At 37.4% G+C, this 16,816-nt stretch overlaps 1 protein-coding gene across 1 annotated transcript in view; it reads right to left on the bottom strand.

Annotated features, from left to right (window-relative positions):
• Positions 1–240: 240 nt before the first annotated feature.
• The window catches only part of MYOM1 (myomesin 1), a 77,697-nt gene continuing 61,121 nt past the window's right edge, over positions 241–16,816 (bottom strand). The window contains exons 35-40 of the mRNA XM_066329443.1: positions 15,839–15,875; positions 15,502–15,524; positions 13,873–13,928; positions 8,966–9,181; positions 6,002–6,125; positions 241–4,793 (exon numbers count right to left, since the gene is read on the bottom strand). Of these exons, the coding sequence (XP_066185540.1) occupies positions 4,567–4,793; positions 6,002–6,125; positions 8,966–9,181; positions 13,873–13,928; positions 15,502–15,524; positions 15,839–15,875 (683 nt within the window). The 3' untranslated portion in view covers positions 241–4,566. The remainder of the gene's footprint in view (positions 4,794–6,001; positions 6,126–8,965; positions 9,182–13,872; positions 13,929–15,501; positions 15,525–15,838; positions 15,876–16,816) is intronic.

Genomic DNA, 16,816 nt, shown 5'->3' with positions numbered 1-16,816 from the left:
GAGAGGAAGCAATTTGAAAGTATGTTACCCAGTGCCATATGTAAATCAGTGGCTCTCTGGCTTTTCAACTGAGGATCATGTCTGGCAGCAGCAGCCTGTGAGAGAGGTAGCCTGCTTAGGGCTACATAAAGCAGAAAAAGAGCTGACATTAGTGATGAGATATTGTATTGTCATGTTGCCTGTTTGTACACATACAGCACTCAGAAAGAAACCACTCTCTGGAGCAGTCATTTATTCCACACCCACCATCACCCCTGCTCATACTACAGCAGACAGGATTGTATCTTACCCTGTAACCCTATGAGACTCTTTATCTCTGCCTCTTAGTCATGACCAGCACATGGGCCTCAGAAGCATTTTCCATAACATCTCTCAGATCAGAATGACATTATGACAGGATGTTATGATTTAGTTTAGTTTATATTTTTATTTCCGTTTAAGAGTTAAAAAAACCCCAAAAAACAAAAAACAAGAGGGAAGTTAATAGCAAGGATTCAGGGCTGTAAGGAACTGTACGCTGATCCACCAAAACTTTTAAGCACACCAGTAGTCCCAAATCTGATGGACTTCTGTGTAGAGTTAACATATTTGGTTATGCCAGCACACTCAGATCATATGAGCAGTATAATTCAATTCTTTGTCAACCATTAGTAGGTGTTTCACAAACCATTTTCTGATAATAGATATGATAGGATTTCAGGTCTCCTGTTAAGAAGTTCCTTATCCTTGACAAAATCACAGCCTAATTAAGCAGGAGGTTATATTCTGGTCCTGTTAGGATGAGTGATGAAATAGTAAATGGAAATAACTGTGTCAAATAGGATGGTAGAAGATGTAAGTTTGGAAAAGAAGGAAGGAAAGGTGTTTCATTTGAAAATTTGCAGAAGGCAATTGCAGGAAAGAGTTCTCACATAATGAAATGGGAAGTGAGACAAGGGCAAAACTCAGTATAAGATTGCACCGAAATCTGGGGCCTTCCTTCCTTCCTCTCCATCAGCCCCTTACTGTCTCTCTCTCAGTACCTTTATCTCTAGAAGCCCTTGTGAAATGGAGATTTTTCCGACTTTAGTGGCACTTTTACCTGGGCAACATTTTGCTTCAATTCTTAAAACTTGATGTCCTTTTAGCAAGACGAAAACACAAACAAACAAAAGACTGTGGGGAAAGACTTGTGGGAGTCAGTTCCATATAAGTGCAGATTAAATGGGATGTCATTTATGCATTTACCTTATAGTTGTTGTTCAAGGGCAAGGAGCAGAAGTGCACTCTATGCTAGTTTAACGATGATCTCAGTTTACAAGTAGCTGCTTCAAAGATTATGGTTTAATGTATTACCAAATTATGTCTGTCAGTCTCAGAGCACAGGCATATCTTTCTCAATAATTGGCTAACAATTCCAGAAGAATTCAAGGACAGCTGGAATCACAGTGCCTTTGCTGCAGTGGAAGTCAAAGCCTATTTTTCTCACCCTTCTTCATCTTCAAAAATCATCCTTTGTGGTTTTAGAAGGTGACTGGATAATATAGTTTATTGCAACACTTTCTCTTGTTGTTAAATACAGTTATAACACAAGAACATGAATTTCTAGAAGAGTAATTGATTTGAATATAAAGAGTACTATGTGCTGAAAGGGTACATGTAGGTGAGAAATGAGAAAATAAAGAGAAGTGTGCTTCTGATAAACATTTTGCCTGAGTTTAAATGTAGTCAAATGATTGTGTGTTTGATAGATCTTGTTGCTACAGAAATAATTAGCATTCTATCGTTATGTAATGCACAGAGACTGAAACAATTTTTCATACTTATAATGGAGAAAAGAATTTAAATAATATATTTATAATGCAAGAAAGAAATTATTCAAACCACAGTAACATAATAAGCTTTAGTATACTCAGCAGTTCTGTTAATATTAATTTTGAACATTTTGTTATGTATCTGTGAACTGCAACAGCTTAAATAATCAAAATAAAAAAAAAAGGAGGGTTATCTTTGACATATTTTTCTCATTACTGTGCATAACTGCACTATTCTTCTGGATAGCAGATGTATTCCAATAGAACAACACTGATGTGGCTCCATTTCCAGGTTTATGAGGAACCATCCAAATTTAACAAAAAAATCCCCAAACTCTAGTACATTTTAGTTTAAAATGTTAAAGCTATTTCCAGTAGGTTTTATATCTGAAATATCAGGAAAACAGTGATTTTTCTTGCAGCAAAAAGCTAAGACCTGATTCTGCTACAATGACACAAAAGAGAGATCTGCTATTGGCTTCACAGTGAGGAAAATGGGCTTTGTAATCTGAGATTTGGGACATTTTTAGAACATTCTTCTGAGATCTAGCTTGATTTCTATTAAAGCTAATGAAAAGACCCCTGCGGCATTTTGCAGGAATTGGATCAGGCTCTCAGTGGTACAGTCTGTTCTATATATATATAACTTACTCTCTGCTGTTGGTGTCTGTGGCAGACAGGCTCCCAGCCCGAAGGAGCTGTGAGAGGTGAGGATCTTTACAGATGTAAGGCAGCTTGAAATCATTGCCATGGCAAGGGAGAGTTGTGTGAAACAACCTGCAGCTTTGTACTGCTTTTGAAGGGCCACTCTTTGTAACTCTGACGGAGTGATAGAATTGCACATCTCTAGATATTTATCATTTTCTGTAATAATTGCATGAGAAATTACATGCATTGGGGTGTCCTGCCATGGAAATGCTCCTTACTGCATTTCTCTGTGAGACCTATGCTTATGTCCTTCACTGATGGGATGTAACACATAGATTTAGAAAAAGATGTGATGGAGAACTGAGTCAAGCTCAATGTCAAACAGTACCTAATTGTTGGATGATTTTAGTTGCAGTTCAGTCTGCATTTAAGTTTCTCCCAACACCATTATGTGTAGAAGTCAGTATTTTGATTTCTACAGTTTTTTTCTCTGTTGCATCTTATGTCCTTCTGTCACTCACTATGGACCATCCAAATTATTTAAACCCTTTACATTGTTTACAGAAACATTATTACTCTACTTGCCTACATATAAGTGTTTTATCCAGTATTTCATCCAGCTAGAAAATTTCTGTTGGTTTTAAAAAGAGTTGAATAGAATCCTATTGGAATTCTACTAGAAGGAAATTAAGTTCTTCTCATCCAGGATATCATCGTCTTGATTTCTATGCATTTGCATGCTATTGAGACTCTTTGCTTTCTTATGCTAACAGTTCTGTAAGGATGGATTAGAAACTGGTAGTTCTTGTGTTTTCAATATTTCTACATTAGTTATAGATCCAGCACCTAAAAATACCAGTGGAATTCAATGACCTTTCATCAATAATCCATCTGGAAAAAGACAATAAAATATGATTGAGCCTTCTTAGAGTTGAAAACAATACAACTATTTTCCTAGTAATTAAAATATTTTATTTTAATTTCTTACGTTTTACAACTTCTGGTCACTTTAAAGTTCAACTCAGCTTGCATAGCAACAAAATAAATTCTGACCTTTATTGGTTTGTTTTTCAGCTTGAACTCTGCTTCTTCCATGGTATCTAAGCATTTGCAAGTGACTCATATTTTCCTATATCCTCAGTACATAAACATGTGAATGAACACAGTAATGAACGTGAATGAGCACAGCAATGATTTAATGCAGAGATTGTTGCCTCGCATTTTTTCCTTACTTACATGACCACGAAGCTACACTCTCTTACAGAGATATGATGATAGTGAGTGGAAGATGGGATAGTCTTGGGCTGAGCCACTGAGGAAGAAGAGCAGTGGGTTTATCAGAAATCTGAGTGCTGTGGCAAAAATTGTGGAGGAAAATGAGCATGTGGGGCAGTGGATGCTTCATGGGTTAATGCTATATCCACAGTAACTCATGAAGGCTTTAAGGAAATTAGTGAAGTGGAGAGGACTGGAAAGTAGTCATGTGAGTCTTGGTAATAAGAAATGGCCAGATGTGGTCCTGATCCACATGATGAAACATGTTTGCATGAAAGAAATTTGGATCAAAAGAAAGCTACTTATGCCCTCCCTGCATCCATAGGAAATGGTTCTGTTTCTGGAGATCTTCCACTGTGGCCAAACTGGTCACGGGGAAAAGTAGAGCCCACATGGTATGAAGAGAACTGTATATATAATTTCCTTGAAAAAGTAAGCAGCATCTCCCTCAAGCTGTGATGGCCTATAAATATAAATTAACACATCCATGTAACTGATACCAGCATTCCTTTACACTGTAGTAAATATGTCAGTTCTGGACAGGATTTGCTCTAGTGAACTCTGTCTATAGTGGATATTTTTTAGTAATTGAGTTCACATTGACAGTACATGTATCATTATTCAGATACTTAGAAATTCCTGCAATGCAGTTATCAGGTATTGAGACATAAGTGCCCATCTACTATGCAATTAAATTTAAAGTTAGGAAATATAATAAATGTTACAACCACCCCCCCACCCCCCATTAATAAACGTCTACGTTAAAGTATTATGGTTAAGATACCACTCATGAAATCTCAGGTTGAACTTTTTATCCTGTTTCTGAAAAGATCACTTTCTTCATTGAAGTTCAGTGGGGTTTAGCCAAGGCTGCTTTTTCTGGGGGTTTCTTTCCCTGCCTATCCAAGCTTTCTGTGGGCTGAGGAACTTTTTCTGCTACTCCTGCCTTTCCAGCAGTCTTCTTTTCTGCTTGCTGGTTGCTTTTAGTATCCTTTTCTGCTTCCACAGGGGGCATTTCATTTGGATCAGGTGTCTCCTCTGTAGCAGTAATTTCTTCTATGTGTGGCTTAATAACATCTGATTTAGGAGAAGTAATAAAATTTCTGAGTAATCCTAAGTAACAATATTTACTGTGCTCAGCAACATTTCTTTCACATTGGTTATGACCTTATCATGTTCTTTTCCTCTTTCCCTACCCATATAAAGAGATTCAGTATCACACATAACATTACTACTTCTTATGGAACCAAAACCAAGCCCAAGTCTTTATGGTCTCTAATTAAAATGATTAAGAGGTAGATACTAGAAAACATTCACAGGTACTGAAATAATTGCTTCCCACTTAATCACCTAATCAGAAAAGCCTACCATACCAGTAAGGCAAGAGAGGAGGGAAATGCTGTAAGATATTTGTTCTTGCCTTAGGAGCAAAGAGGTGGGGGGGAATAAATATCTAAAATGTTCTGTCAGAATTTGTATAACATGTGTACACCCTGTGACAAAGAAAAAATACTTAGGCAAAAATATGTAAAACAGGTGTTCTGATACTGTCAGAATTTAAGAGTGATTTGGAGCTAAAATGCTCTATATGAGAGAGATGTAATTGTGAAGAATAAATCATTGTCCAAATAGCAATTCTATAATAAGGGTCTAAAAGAACAGTAAAATAATATACAAGTAATACATTAGAATGCTGAATCACCAGAAAGCTTTTAATTTTCTACCCTTCCTCTAAATGAGACCAAAAATAGTCACTTATAACTCTAACATTACCATTCAATATGGACATAAAACTAGGAGAGAATAATTGATGAATCTCAAGTAGTGGCTAAAGTCAGAGATTTCTAAAAGACTTAGGCATTTAGGGTCCCTGAATCAGCCAGGCCTTATTTTTGGTGAAATATCAAACATCTAGCTGCTGAAATGAGTCTCACGTTGGAAAATAACACCATCTGTGTATATATACATGCTTCCAAAGTCTTTCCTCTGAATTCAGAAATTTAGAAGTATGTATAATGTCTTAAAATACTTCCATCGGCCAGATTAGTAAAGGTGACAACTTGCAGTGGAAATACAAAAGGTGGTATAAAAATATTGATTTAAGTCTCTTTCATTTAGGCCTAACATGGTAATTCGTACTTTGCATCTGTTCTTGATTAAGAGCATATGTACCATAAACTTGATTGGGACCTATGAAATATTGGTTGGCACAGATAATAAACTCCATAACAATTTAACAATTTTTTCATTGGACTAGAAGACTCTAACAGTGAAAGCACTCTTACCTTTCTTCCCCTCTTCCTTCTGTTTGCTTCCTGTCACTGTTTTTTTCTTTTTAGATACAGTTTTATTATTTTGATTGTGTCCTTGGACTGTGTCAGTCTGCCCTGACACAGGCATCACAATCACCTGAAGCAAAGCAAGAACAAAACATGCACAAACAAGACGCGTGGATGCCTCACAAATTCAGCCTGAAATCACCATAGCTGAATCCCTGGAAGCAACACCTTTCAAAGCAACTTACTATTCTAACTTTCAGGGACAGATACATCTGCCAAAGCAAAGGAGAATCCAGCCTGTTACCTGGGAGGTGACCCACTTGTATTCCCTGGCTGTTCTGCCAAGAGGAGGGAGGCAGGAGGACAGATTTTTGAAAATAGAGTAGTAGAAAATAAACTGTTGGCAAAATGCAATCGTTATTAAAAATAACGATAATTAAAAATAACTGAGTAATAAACATCAGTTTATTACTGATGTTTCTACAAAGAGCAGGTCATATTCTTGTTTGCACTCGGGAGGATGGAAGAGTTGTGGCTGTTATTTGTATGTTGTATGTCATGGGACAAAGATGGAGCAATCTGCAGATCATCATTGAACTGGCTTCGTGTCCTACTAAGTAAAATTATAAGATAATTTTGCATTAGTTCTTTAAACTTGGGAAGCTTGCTCCATCTCAAATTACAGATCTTCTCATGATTATATTTTGAAATTTAAAAATTAAGCCTTGTTACCTTGTCTGTTTTACTCAGCTGCTACGACTAGATCATCTGAGCTTTTTTTGGTAACAGATACTGATTCATTAAAGGACATAATTACACACACCTTAAAAATGCAATATTGTCATAAATTTTGATGCTTGAGTGTTAAATATTTTAGGAGATAAGTCTTTGTGAACACATACACTGTTTACGTGAAACACCAAAACCACATTGGTTTTGCATAATTTCACATTAAAAATCCCTGTGATGTGAAATCTGTTCTGGAAGAAAAAGAGATTTATACCAGATAAATTTAACATGTTCCTTGAAATTAGTAATACTATCAATGCAGGCACATGCACTAATGTTAGGCATGTGCTAACATGTTTCGGTAGTTCATAAAACTGCTCTAAGTAGGGGTTATTTTTATAAGATAATAATCGTTAGCCTTTTATAGAAACTGATTTAAAAGAAGAAAAAATTGCTAAAATCATCATTTTCACCATTGGTAGCTGTGTTGAATCTATTTTTACATGAACAATTAGGAATTCTTTCATGCTTATACTTCTCCTTTAACATTAGCTGAAGGTAAACCTCACATGGCAATGGTTTAAGTGAGTGTTAACTGTAAACACTTAGTAGTGGCATCCTCACAGAAATGCACCAAAGTGAGTGCCTGGGACTGCAGCATTATTTCTGCAGTCAGAGTAGCTAGAAAAGACAAGAGAGAGTATGTGAAAGGTGCACACAGATCATGCTTAGACTGAAAATATATATGTTAGTTCTTTAGATTTTGATGTGAAGAATTGTGCTATTGTGAGACTAGTAATGAGAACATTTGTTGACATGGGACATTGCTCTCCTAAGTAGCAACTGGGCTGACTTCTGCTTCTAATCCTATCCTATACATACAGTATCACACGAATATGTCATACATATGTCCAGCAGGTTCTGTTGCTTTTCCTCAGCTGATATAATCAGTGGCATTGTAAAATAGCAGACATGGAGTTTTCAATCTATGTTAAGTGCATTCAAAGATCTAGACAAATGTTTCTTTTTTTTCTCTGAAACATTTTTGTGTAACAAAAAACCAACACTTTTTTTTTTTTTTTTTTTTTTTTTTGGTGTTACAGTCAAGATTCTTTTTCTAGCTTTAAAAGATCTTTATAACATATGTTATCTCTGAATCTCCAGTGCTAAGTTTGGATGAAATTAACTGACTTTTCTATCTAACAAAATACTTACCTATCACCTTTAAATCACAATTCATGCCCAGGTGCATTGAAAACCATAGAACTATTCCTGTGACAGAATTTGCAAAAATACCTTGTTGACTTAAGATGTGAAGCAGTGAAGGTCTAGACAGAGAGATGCCATTGTGGTTTTGTTGCAAACAGCAAAGTGAAGATTAACAGGGATCTAAAGGGAAGCTGGAGGTAATTACAGTGGTGAAAGCATTAAGATACTACCATACTGTGCACAACTACACAAGCTGTGACTAATCAAACAAGACACAGTGAAACAAGCTTGTGATGAAAGGAAAGAAGTGAATTCAGTTTATTTGTGAACATAGAGCAGAGTTCATACACTTTTACAGACACACACACATATTATTATCCTGGCCTCCTAAGCCTTATTTTCATTTATGTTACAGTACTGTTACCCTGTTTGGGCAGATTAAACAATATTTAGGGCTGTAAATGACACCCATATTAAGGCCTCACTAAATTAACACAGCAATACAAAGGGGCCTTAACACAGACAAAAACCAGCAATTATTTCTCGGTGATCTAACACATTTAGTTTTTGCTGGAACAAATCCTAACTGCTGCTCAAATATGCCCCAATCTTTTTTGATCTTTCCATCCACTTCATTAGGTGCTTCTACTGAAACAATTCTTGACCCTTTCCTTCCAGATGCTGCAGGAAGAGGGTCAAATGGTGGGCGTGTGTTTACAGACAGCATGCACTTGGCCTTGCTTAAAATGTTCCAATTAGTTTCTGTGAAGTTAGCAGTAAGAAAACATTTAGGAACTGCCCTGTTTTCCCTGGCACAAATAAGTGTATTAGAAGCAAATGTGAAGTGAATGGAAAAATCCAAGGCTGCCTGCTAAAGCAGAAAGCCATTTGCACACATGGATTATATCAGCCTAACATCCAAAATCTCCTCTCTACTTCTGTCTTCTAGACTTAAATTCACGCTTTCATTTTATCCTACTGCTTTTTCTCTTGCTCAGACTCCCTCTCTTCCTCAGGTATGTACACACTTACAGTGACATCGCTGGTCTCTGTACCATACTTGTTCTTCACCACAATGCTGTATTTCCCAGAGTCTTGTGTGGACACAGTAGAAATGGAAAAGCTGACATTTTTTCCAGATTCAAACTTCAGGATGCAATTGGCATCTGATACAAATGATTTCTCATTCTTCAGCCATGATACCTCTGGGGTGGGATCTCCCCAGACAGTGCAAGAAAGATTAAGAGCCTATAGAAAAAGTACAAAGGAATTATGAGTCAGTAAATATTTGCTGTGTTTTTTGGTATGTGAGTCTCCAAATATTCCAACTTCTCATTTAGCTTCCTGCTTTTAGTAAAGGGATGCATACCATCATCAGTAATCAATAATTTATGTTACTCTTCTCTATCATAAAGGAAGAGAAGGAACTCAGTTAATTCAAAAATGCCATTAAAACCTTTCAATATTTTATGGACCTTCTCCTCTACTCTCAAAATCATTAGTAGAGGTTTCTCCATGCGTATTTTTTAATATAAAATTAGATATTATCTGCATTTGTGTGTTAGACCTGAAATGAGATTTTAATGAACTGTCAGATAGGTTTTTTCACATTAAACTCAGTATATATATATACGTATATATATATATCCCATAAGTAAAGAAAGTGTGCCTGCTTTTTTAGATAACTAAGAACAAAGTGGCCCTGGAATATTTTGTTTAATTTGGGATCCTTTTAATCCTTGACAGCTCTTCTAACAGACTTGAAGTGTTTTATGCACTTCTGTAAAACTATTTTTACCCAAAATCAATACAGTCTTTACTCATTCTTTGGTGTTCATGTAAGCATTTCCCTTTGATGTTACTACTGTTCCTAAGGACTAAATTCAGCCTCATCAGCCTGCAGGAAGTATCTTCACTGTTAGAGAATATTATTGTTGGAGAGGCCATTGGCAGCTTCTTCTATCTTCAGTGGGCTGGTGAGTCTCAGGCATACTTTATATAGGCCTTCTTTTTTTCTTGTCAGCTAAGAAATTAAATATTTGGGAGATATTGATACATGCAAATGATCCTTTCCTCCAGTCACGGTACTATGGCGGTCTTCTCAAAAATATTTGCAAAATATCATATAGTATCACATAGAGTATCATATAGAGACTCAAATATGAAAAAAGTTCACATGACAATTCAGTGGTACATAGGCCATTCTTTGGAGCTTTATTTAGGAAGGAATTTATTTATATATAAGTATTGGATAGTACACTGGTCTAAATTTAAAATACCCTTCAAAGGGGAATCTAACTGGACTGGAAATTGAAGAACTTTTACTGCAAAAATAAAAATGGTCTTCGGTGCTTCCTTAGGAATGGACTAAGTGAAAAATAAGGAGTAGACAAGATTTCACTTGACTGGAATCAAGTATCTCTTCCAACTTTCCCTGGTAGAGTGATAGTGGAAGATGGGACACAAGAGAGATGCCTGGAAGGCTGTTGAAATGAGCGGACAGAAGAACTGATACCTCTATCAAAGTGAAAGGTGTTGATATCTCTGAGAACAAAATAAAAATCCCCACATGCTCAACCTAAGGATCAAAATGAGAGCAAAAGGGATGGCGAAGTCTTTTGTCTATCAGCAACATGTAATTCTCGGTACTGAAGGAGGGCAGATTGCAAGTGAGAGGTGGTTAGGTTATGGCATGGTGGGAATGGCCTCTTTCTGATTTCCTGCAGCACCTACAGCTGGTGACCCTGTGGGGCTGTTGACCCCCTTGTCTCTTAGCCTACTGGTGTGAATGTGGTTTTGATTGCCACATCAGTCCATCGTTTTGAAAAACAAGTGGGAAACAAGAGGTTTTACATTTCCCCTCCTCCTTATCACTCTGGATATAAACTGGATATGCCCTCAGCCTCAGCCAGGCAATGCATATGGACCCCTTCAGGTGCTCAGTATCCCATTATTGTCTTCTGATTCTCAAGCAAGCAAGAGCTCAGCACCAAGTGATTGCAGCTGCCACTCCATCACAGTGCTAATCAGCTGATGCCCATGTCCACACAGCTCCATTAGTGGCATCATTCAAAGCTGGGGTGTTTGAAGTGGTGTCATACTCCGTAATTCAAAGAGATTCAAGCAGCAGTGATGATTCTTTTCTTCTAAATAATTCCTTAAAACAGCTAAATTTTCCTTAACCTTACATCACTAGCTCCTGTTTGATATGAGAGATTCTCTTGATGTTCCCAACTCTTTCTATTTATTTTCCAGCTACTAACATGCAGAGATGTGTCTTAAAACTCACTATGTAGATGGTGAGATCTTTGTTTTCTGGAAGGCAATTCCATAGCCAAGGAGAAACGATTATTCACTGTGACTGCACCTATCTGTTTCAGATTTCTGGTCTTTGGGCAAAAGATTGTCTTTGCTCATGTATATATTTATTACTCACTGAAACGCTTGATTATAGTACTGTGTTCAACCTGATACCATTATGGTAAAAAAAGTCTGCCCTATACTCCTGGGCCCAGGTCATTGAGGCATGTCCACCCGAAGCAACCAGCAGCTGCAAGTCCAGACCCTTTGTACCCCTCACTACCTCTTCTGCCTTTTACTGCAGATTATCATGAGTAGGGGAGTACAGGAGGCAGAGAAAAAAAGTGTCATTGTATTTCAAGTATTGCCATTCTTCTTTCATATTAGCACAGAGTCACAGTCGTGGATGGTTTGGTGAGTGGATTGAAGCAGTTGAGTCAAGGAAATTCTGCTCCCTTCTTCCAGCCTATCCATGAGGATCTACACCCCTGGCAGAAGGGTAGAATAGTGAGTTGGTGGGAAGAAGAATGTTACATGTTGCTTCTGTGTCTGAAAGTACCTGTCGGAATCCTAAGCCTCTTCACTGATTTGCAGGCCTTCATTACAACAGCCACTTAGGTTAAGTTGGCCAGCTGGACACAAAACTTATGCTAACATTCTCTGTCAGGTCAGATTCCTCTCTAATGTGAACTGACACTTAGCCTTTTCCAATTATACCACACTGCTGAGGAGCATTTATGTCTATCAGTGGAAGCCTCTTAGGCCATCTGGAATGCTATTTGATTAACACTTGGTAAACACTGGTTCATTCTTTCTCACCCATGCCCTTCAGCTCACATGTAAAAAGCTAATAAATAGCATCAGAGTCCCAATGTTAAATTTAAATTTGAGATATGTGTATGCTTGGAAGTTCAATCTCAGGATACCAATCTGTTCCTATAACTCTGTGGTTATGGTGGCACGAGAATTCACAATCAAAGCTTACCAGACCTCTGCTACCTCATTTGCTGTTTTACAAAATCCTCAATGATTGTGCAATTTGCATGAGTTACACAACAGAGAATTGCATTCTCCTCTCTCCAGCATATATGCAAACAACAGACAGATGAGCCAACACCACCCAAACCAGCTCTGTTTTCCCTGATCACTCTCTGTCCTGCTCAAAACGATCCTCTACTGAAGCAAGAAATGTAAAGTCAAGGATATTTGTCTCGAGTTCTGGGAGTAGTTCAGCCATGTATTCAAACATTATGAATGTCCTTGCTGTCAAGGACAACATGTGTCTGGGTAAGATTTTGCAACTCATTTTTTGCAAACTCGTTTTATAAACACGACACATTTTGCTTCAGTGAACTCATACACAAGTTCATATCAACTCTCTTTTGGCTGAAAGCTTAAAACTGGTAATCGCTTACACCCAAGTTTACACCCTGCCAAAGCATTATGAGGATCACACCTCCGAGTACTGATTAGCTGAGAATCTGCTAATTCATTCTGTTCCTTTGTGTCTTCTATCTACATACAGTTACAATGCTCACAGGAATGCTTCTTACTTTACAGCATTTCTCAAACTGCTAAGTCGGTTATAGAATTTTATTTTGAAATGTCAACATACTTGATTTTCCCAGAACTGCTGCAGTCTTCAATCTTGTTGGCTACATCTCATGTTGCTAAGCGTTTCAGAATAAGATTTTAGATTCTTAACACTTCTGCTGAGCTTATAATCAAATTCTTTTAACCCTGCTGACCTACTGACAGATAAAGCCAGAAGTACCAGGAAGCTGCCTTACTGTAGTTGTCACATTGCAGGTTTTCAGTGACAATTCACATGGCCTATTTCACTGTTCACATACACTGTGAAGAGGAACTGGCTTGTGACAGAGCAGCAGGAAGTGAAGAGCAGACACTTCTTGGCCTCAGCACTATTAAACAGCAAGTTGTAGGAGCAGCGTGCTGGGAAAAGGTTGTGAGATTGAGAACTCACTTTCTAGGTCATCTGTTCTGTGCTCAAGTATCAGTGTTCCTCTGGGAGTGCCTTACTATAATCTTTCAGCTAAACTCTCCTAATATAATACAGTGTAACGCCAGTGATTTATTTTGACTTCCTTCTCCTTTACCCTGATGAGATAGAGAATTTTTTCTCCTATTGGCTGGATGAGAATTGAGTTATTGTGGTTTACTAGTTTTACACCATTTAAAAGCCAGCCTCTACAGGTGTGATTACCATGCCACATTGCAAGGTAGTTAAGTGCAGAAGGCATAGAATGACTGGCTCCTATGTGAAAAAGAGTTAAACTTTCCTGATGCCCTGTTGCAAGAAAAAAAAATCTAAATGTGAAACCTGTGCATGAATTTTTAAAGAGTTGGTTATATAAGGAGTTTTAGTCCCAACTCACATTGTCATCTCACTTTTATCTAATTCTTAAGGAAAGACACTGCCCTGAATACATAAACCCATCTGTGCAAGTCCATTGAATTATGTACAGAAGGCAGGGGATGAATAAATAATGTAGCAGATTTTAAAAATGGCATCTTAAAAAAAAAAAAAAAAAAAAAAAAAAAAGGTGAATGTTTTCCCATCATCGAAAGGCATTCAAGCTGTTGAGATGTTGTGTAAAGCTTCAGTTAATTTACTGTACCTTGCCCTCCTGGATGGTGACAACATCGGGCAAACCTCCAAGTACCCGTGCACGATCTGGAAATAAAGAAGAGTAATTTTCTTTAGTGTCTCAAAATCAATTTTATGCTGGATTCTGTTTCTCTTCCAGTTCTTTCCTTTTGTCTTATTTATGTACAACTTGTCTCTGATATATGTGCTAGGAGAGAACTATCCAGCATTTTTAGCACACCATTTGGACTTTAAAAAATGTTGAATTCACAGCAAAAGATGTGTTAATAGTTGGTGTCAATCACTTACAGAGACGAATTAAACTACATGTGCTGTGTCCTGCAGACTTTGACATCAATTCAGTTTTAATTCTGAGTGCACAAAAAATATTTACATTTTGAGATCTGGTGCTCAAAATTTTTACTGTACTAAAAATTACCCTAAAAATATTGAGTGTCCCAAGGGAAATGAATGACAGCTTAAGGTAAAGTGCTGGAGATTGGCTTTTAATCCAGATACAAAAACAGACTACAGTCTCAGTGGCAACAGTGAAGTTCCACCACTTGTGTGTATCTATGTGTAAATGAGACTGACATCTGATTGATCTAGTTTTAAACTGAAGAGTCCCATAAAAATCTTAGAGAGATACAAATAAGCCAATCACATGCAGGCTTTAGTGCACTTCTCCTGGAATATGGATTTTGTTCGTTACATGTCTGGGTGGAGCCTGGCAGAGGAAGGAAATGACTGTACAGAATGTTCTCCTCTGGTGTGTTCTGTAAAAGATGTGCCCTGGAGCACAGAGATAACAGCCTTAGGAGACCAGGAAAGGGACTGTGTTCTGACAGTTAACATCCCTTACGGATAGTCCAGGGTCAGAAATTAAAGGTCAGGGCAATCCCTGACCTCTTTGAGCTGTCTCAGCCAGGACTTGTGGGTGTTACTGTTCATATCCCAGCCCTGCTCTATCTCTCTACACATTTTTCTCAAATAACTTTTCAAAAGCCAGTTCTGCCCTCATTTTTATGCAGGTCTGAAAGTCATTTGCAGTGGAACAGTTCATTTTTCCATGGCTGCTTCTGTAAGCAGGGAGGATAATGAGTTTAATAATTCAAATTGAAGTCTATTAACTTACTCCTTAAATACTTAATACATACTTTTGTTTTAGTTGCTCTCTTGGAATTGACATACAGGCAAAAGTGTGAGGAGATTCTAAGCAATTCAAAAGCTACTGTTGCTTTCTTACCCATTTCTGTAAGTAACACAGAGCCATTTGACATTTCAGAGCATTCAAAACTAGCCAAATTATTTTCTCCATCTTTGAAAACAAAGAGACTTTTGTGCAGAGAACATGCATGAGAGATTCCAGTAATAAAGTTAATTTTTAGAAAAGCCTAACTGATATTGAGAACAGGAGCTTAGATGAGAAAAATCAACTTAACCCATAAGAATAATATGATTAGCTGCAAAGTGCACCAATGTTAAATCAACAAAGGGTCACTCACTTCTCCTTGGTGTAAGGACAAACTCATTTTAGGATGAGCACATGCATATATACATGCCTACATGCCCTCTCTTTCCCAACACACAGCCTTCCTGGAGAAGAAGAAAAGCTTCATGAACAGTTTATTGCAACCATTGTCAAAGAAGGCCTACTTACTTTTCTCTGCAATCGCAGCTTGCCTGGAGTTGAAAGAAATGAAGAGAAAGTCCAGTTTCAGTTAAGGTTTACTTAGAGTGATTGAAAAACAGATTATCTTTTTAACTGCCTTTAATCCATTAAGGACAATCTCTCTCATTGCTTGGCAATACAGTTTTTCTTTGCTACCTGACTGTTATATAAGAGTTGCACCAAAGAAGTCACATGCAAAACTCCTACGGGCTTCTGTCTGACTAGGAATTGTTTCATAAGATAAGGTTATCTCCAGCACAAAACAAATGAATACTGTTATTATTTTATGGCTGCCATTACTGTATTTAGATGGCATAATACTTACTTTAGTCTCTGGAACTCAGCAAAGGCTTCATCAAATGCTTTGTAAGGAGGAAAAAAGTAGGTTTAGAGATAAATCATCACAGAAGTTTAAATTTAAAATTAATAAATAAATTTTAAGTGTAGATGTAATAAATTTAAAATGTAAAATTCAAAATGCATGCATGTGTATTGTACAAACTCTAAAATGCTGAATGGTTGAACTGAAAAAGACCATCTGGTATATGGCAGCTATTATATATATATATATGAATGCATGAACACACTTTTTTCTTCTAGAAGTCAAGCTTTAAGACAGAGGGCAAGAAAGCAGTAGGCTGAAGTAATTTCACAAAAGAGAGAAGAAATGCACACTATATCACCTAAATAAGAGATTATGGCAGCCACCTTCCAAACTTTTTATATTATACATCCCTATCTAAAATTATTTTGAGCATGCACTCCTCATCTGTATATTTGTTTATAGAGTATGTAGATGTAAACAAGTGAAGTTCTCGTATATTCTTTCTGCTGTCCCAGTGAAGCACACTGGGTCATCTTGCACACACCCACTTCAGAGACCACTGGTTTATGAAATACAAGACATATGATTTTCCAAGGATTTTTCACATCTGCTTGAAGCATCACACTGATGGCTACAAGCAAAGCAAACAAATTGTTGTTGCCTTTGTAAATTCAGGCTAAGCTTCCATCATGGGGGAGGTCAACCTCTCCTGCTTTGAAAGGGTAGAAAAAATGTCTTTTCCCAGAAAGTGAAGATAGAGTACAGAAGGAGCAGTGTGGAGATAATTAAAATGTTTAAAATGTTATCGCCCTTACACAGAGCTTGCAAACAAAAAGTGAAGCTTTAGGGGTGGGAACAGCTGGGAATGGAAAGAGCAGTTTGGAAGGAATTAATCTGTTCTCTAGGACCTGAGAGGTCTCTCAGAGTAAAAGCTTCCAACAGTCAATCCAAATTGTTCTCCTAACAGCCCTTCCTCAT

Source organism: Sylvia atricapilla, chromosome 1 (genome assembly GCF_009819655.1).
Source record: "Sylvia atricapilla isolate bSylAtr1 chromosome 1, bSylAtr1.pri, whole genome shotgun sequence".
Classification (NCBI taxonomy): Eukaryota; Metazoa; Chordata; class Aves; order Passeriformes; family Sylviidae; genus Sylvia; species Sylvia atricapilla.
This window is presented reverse-complemented; position numbering and strand designations above follow the sequence as displayed.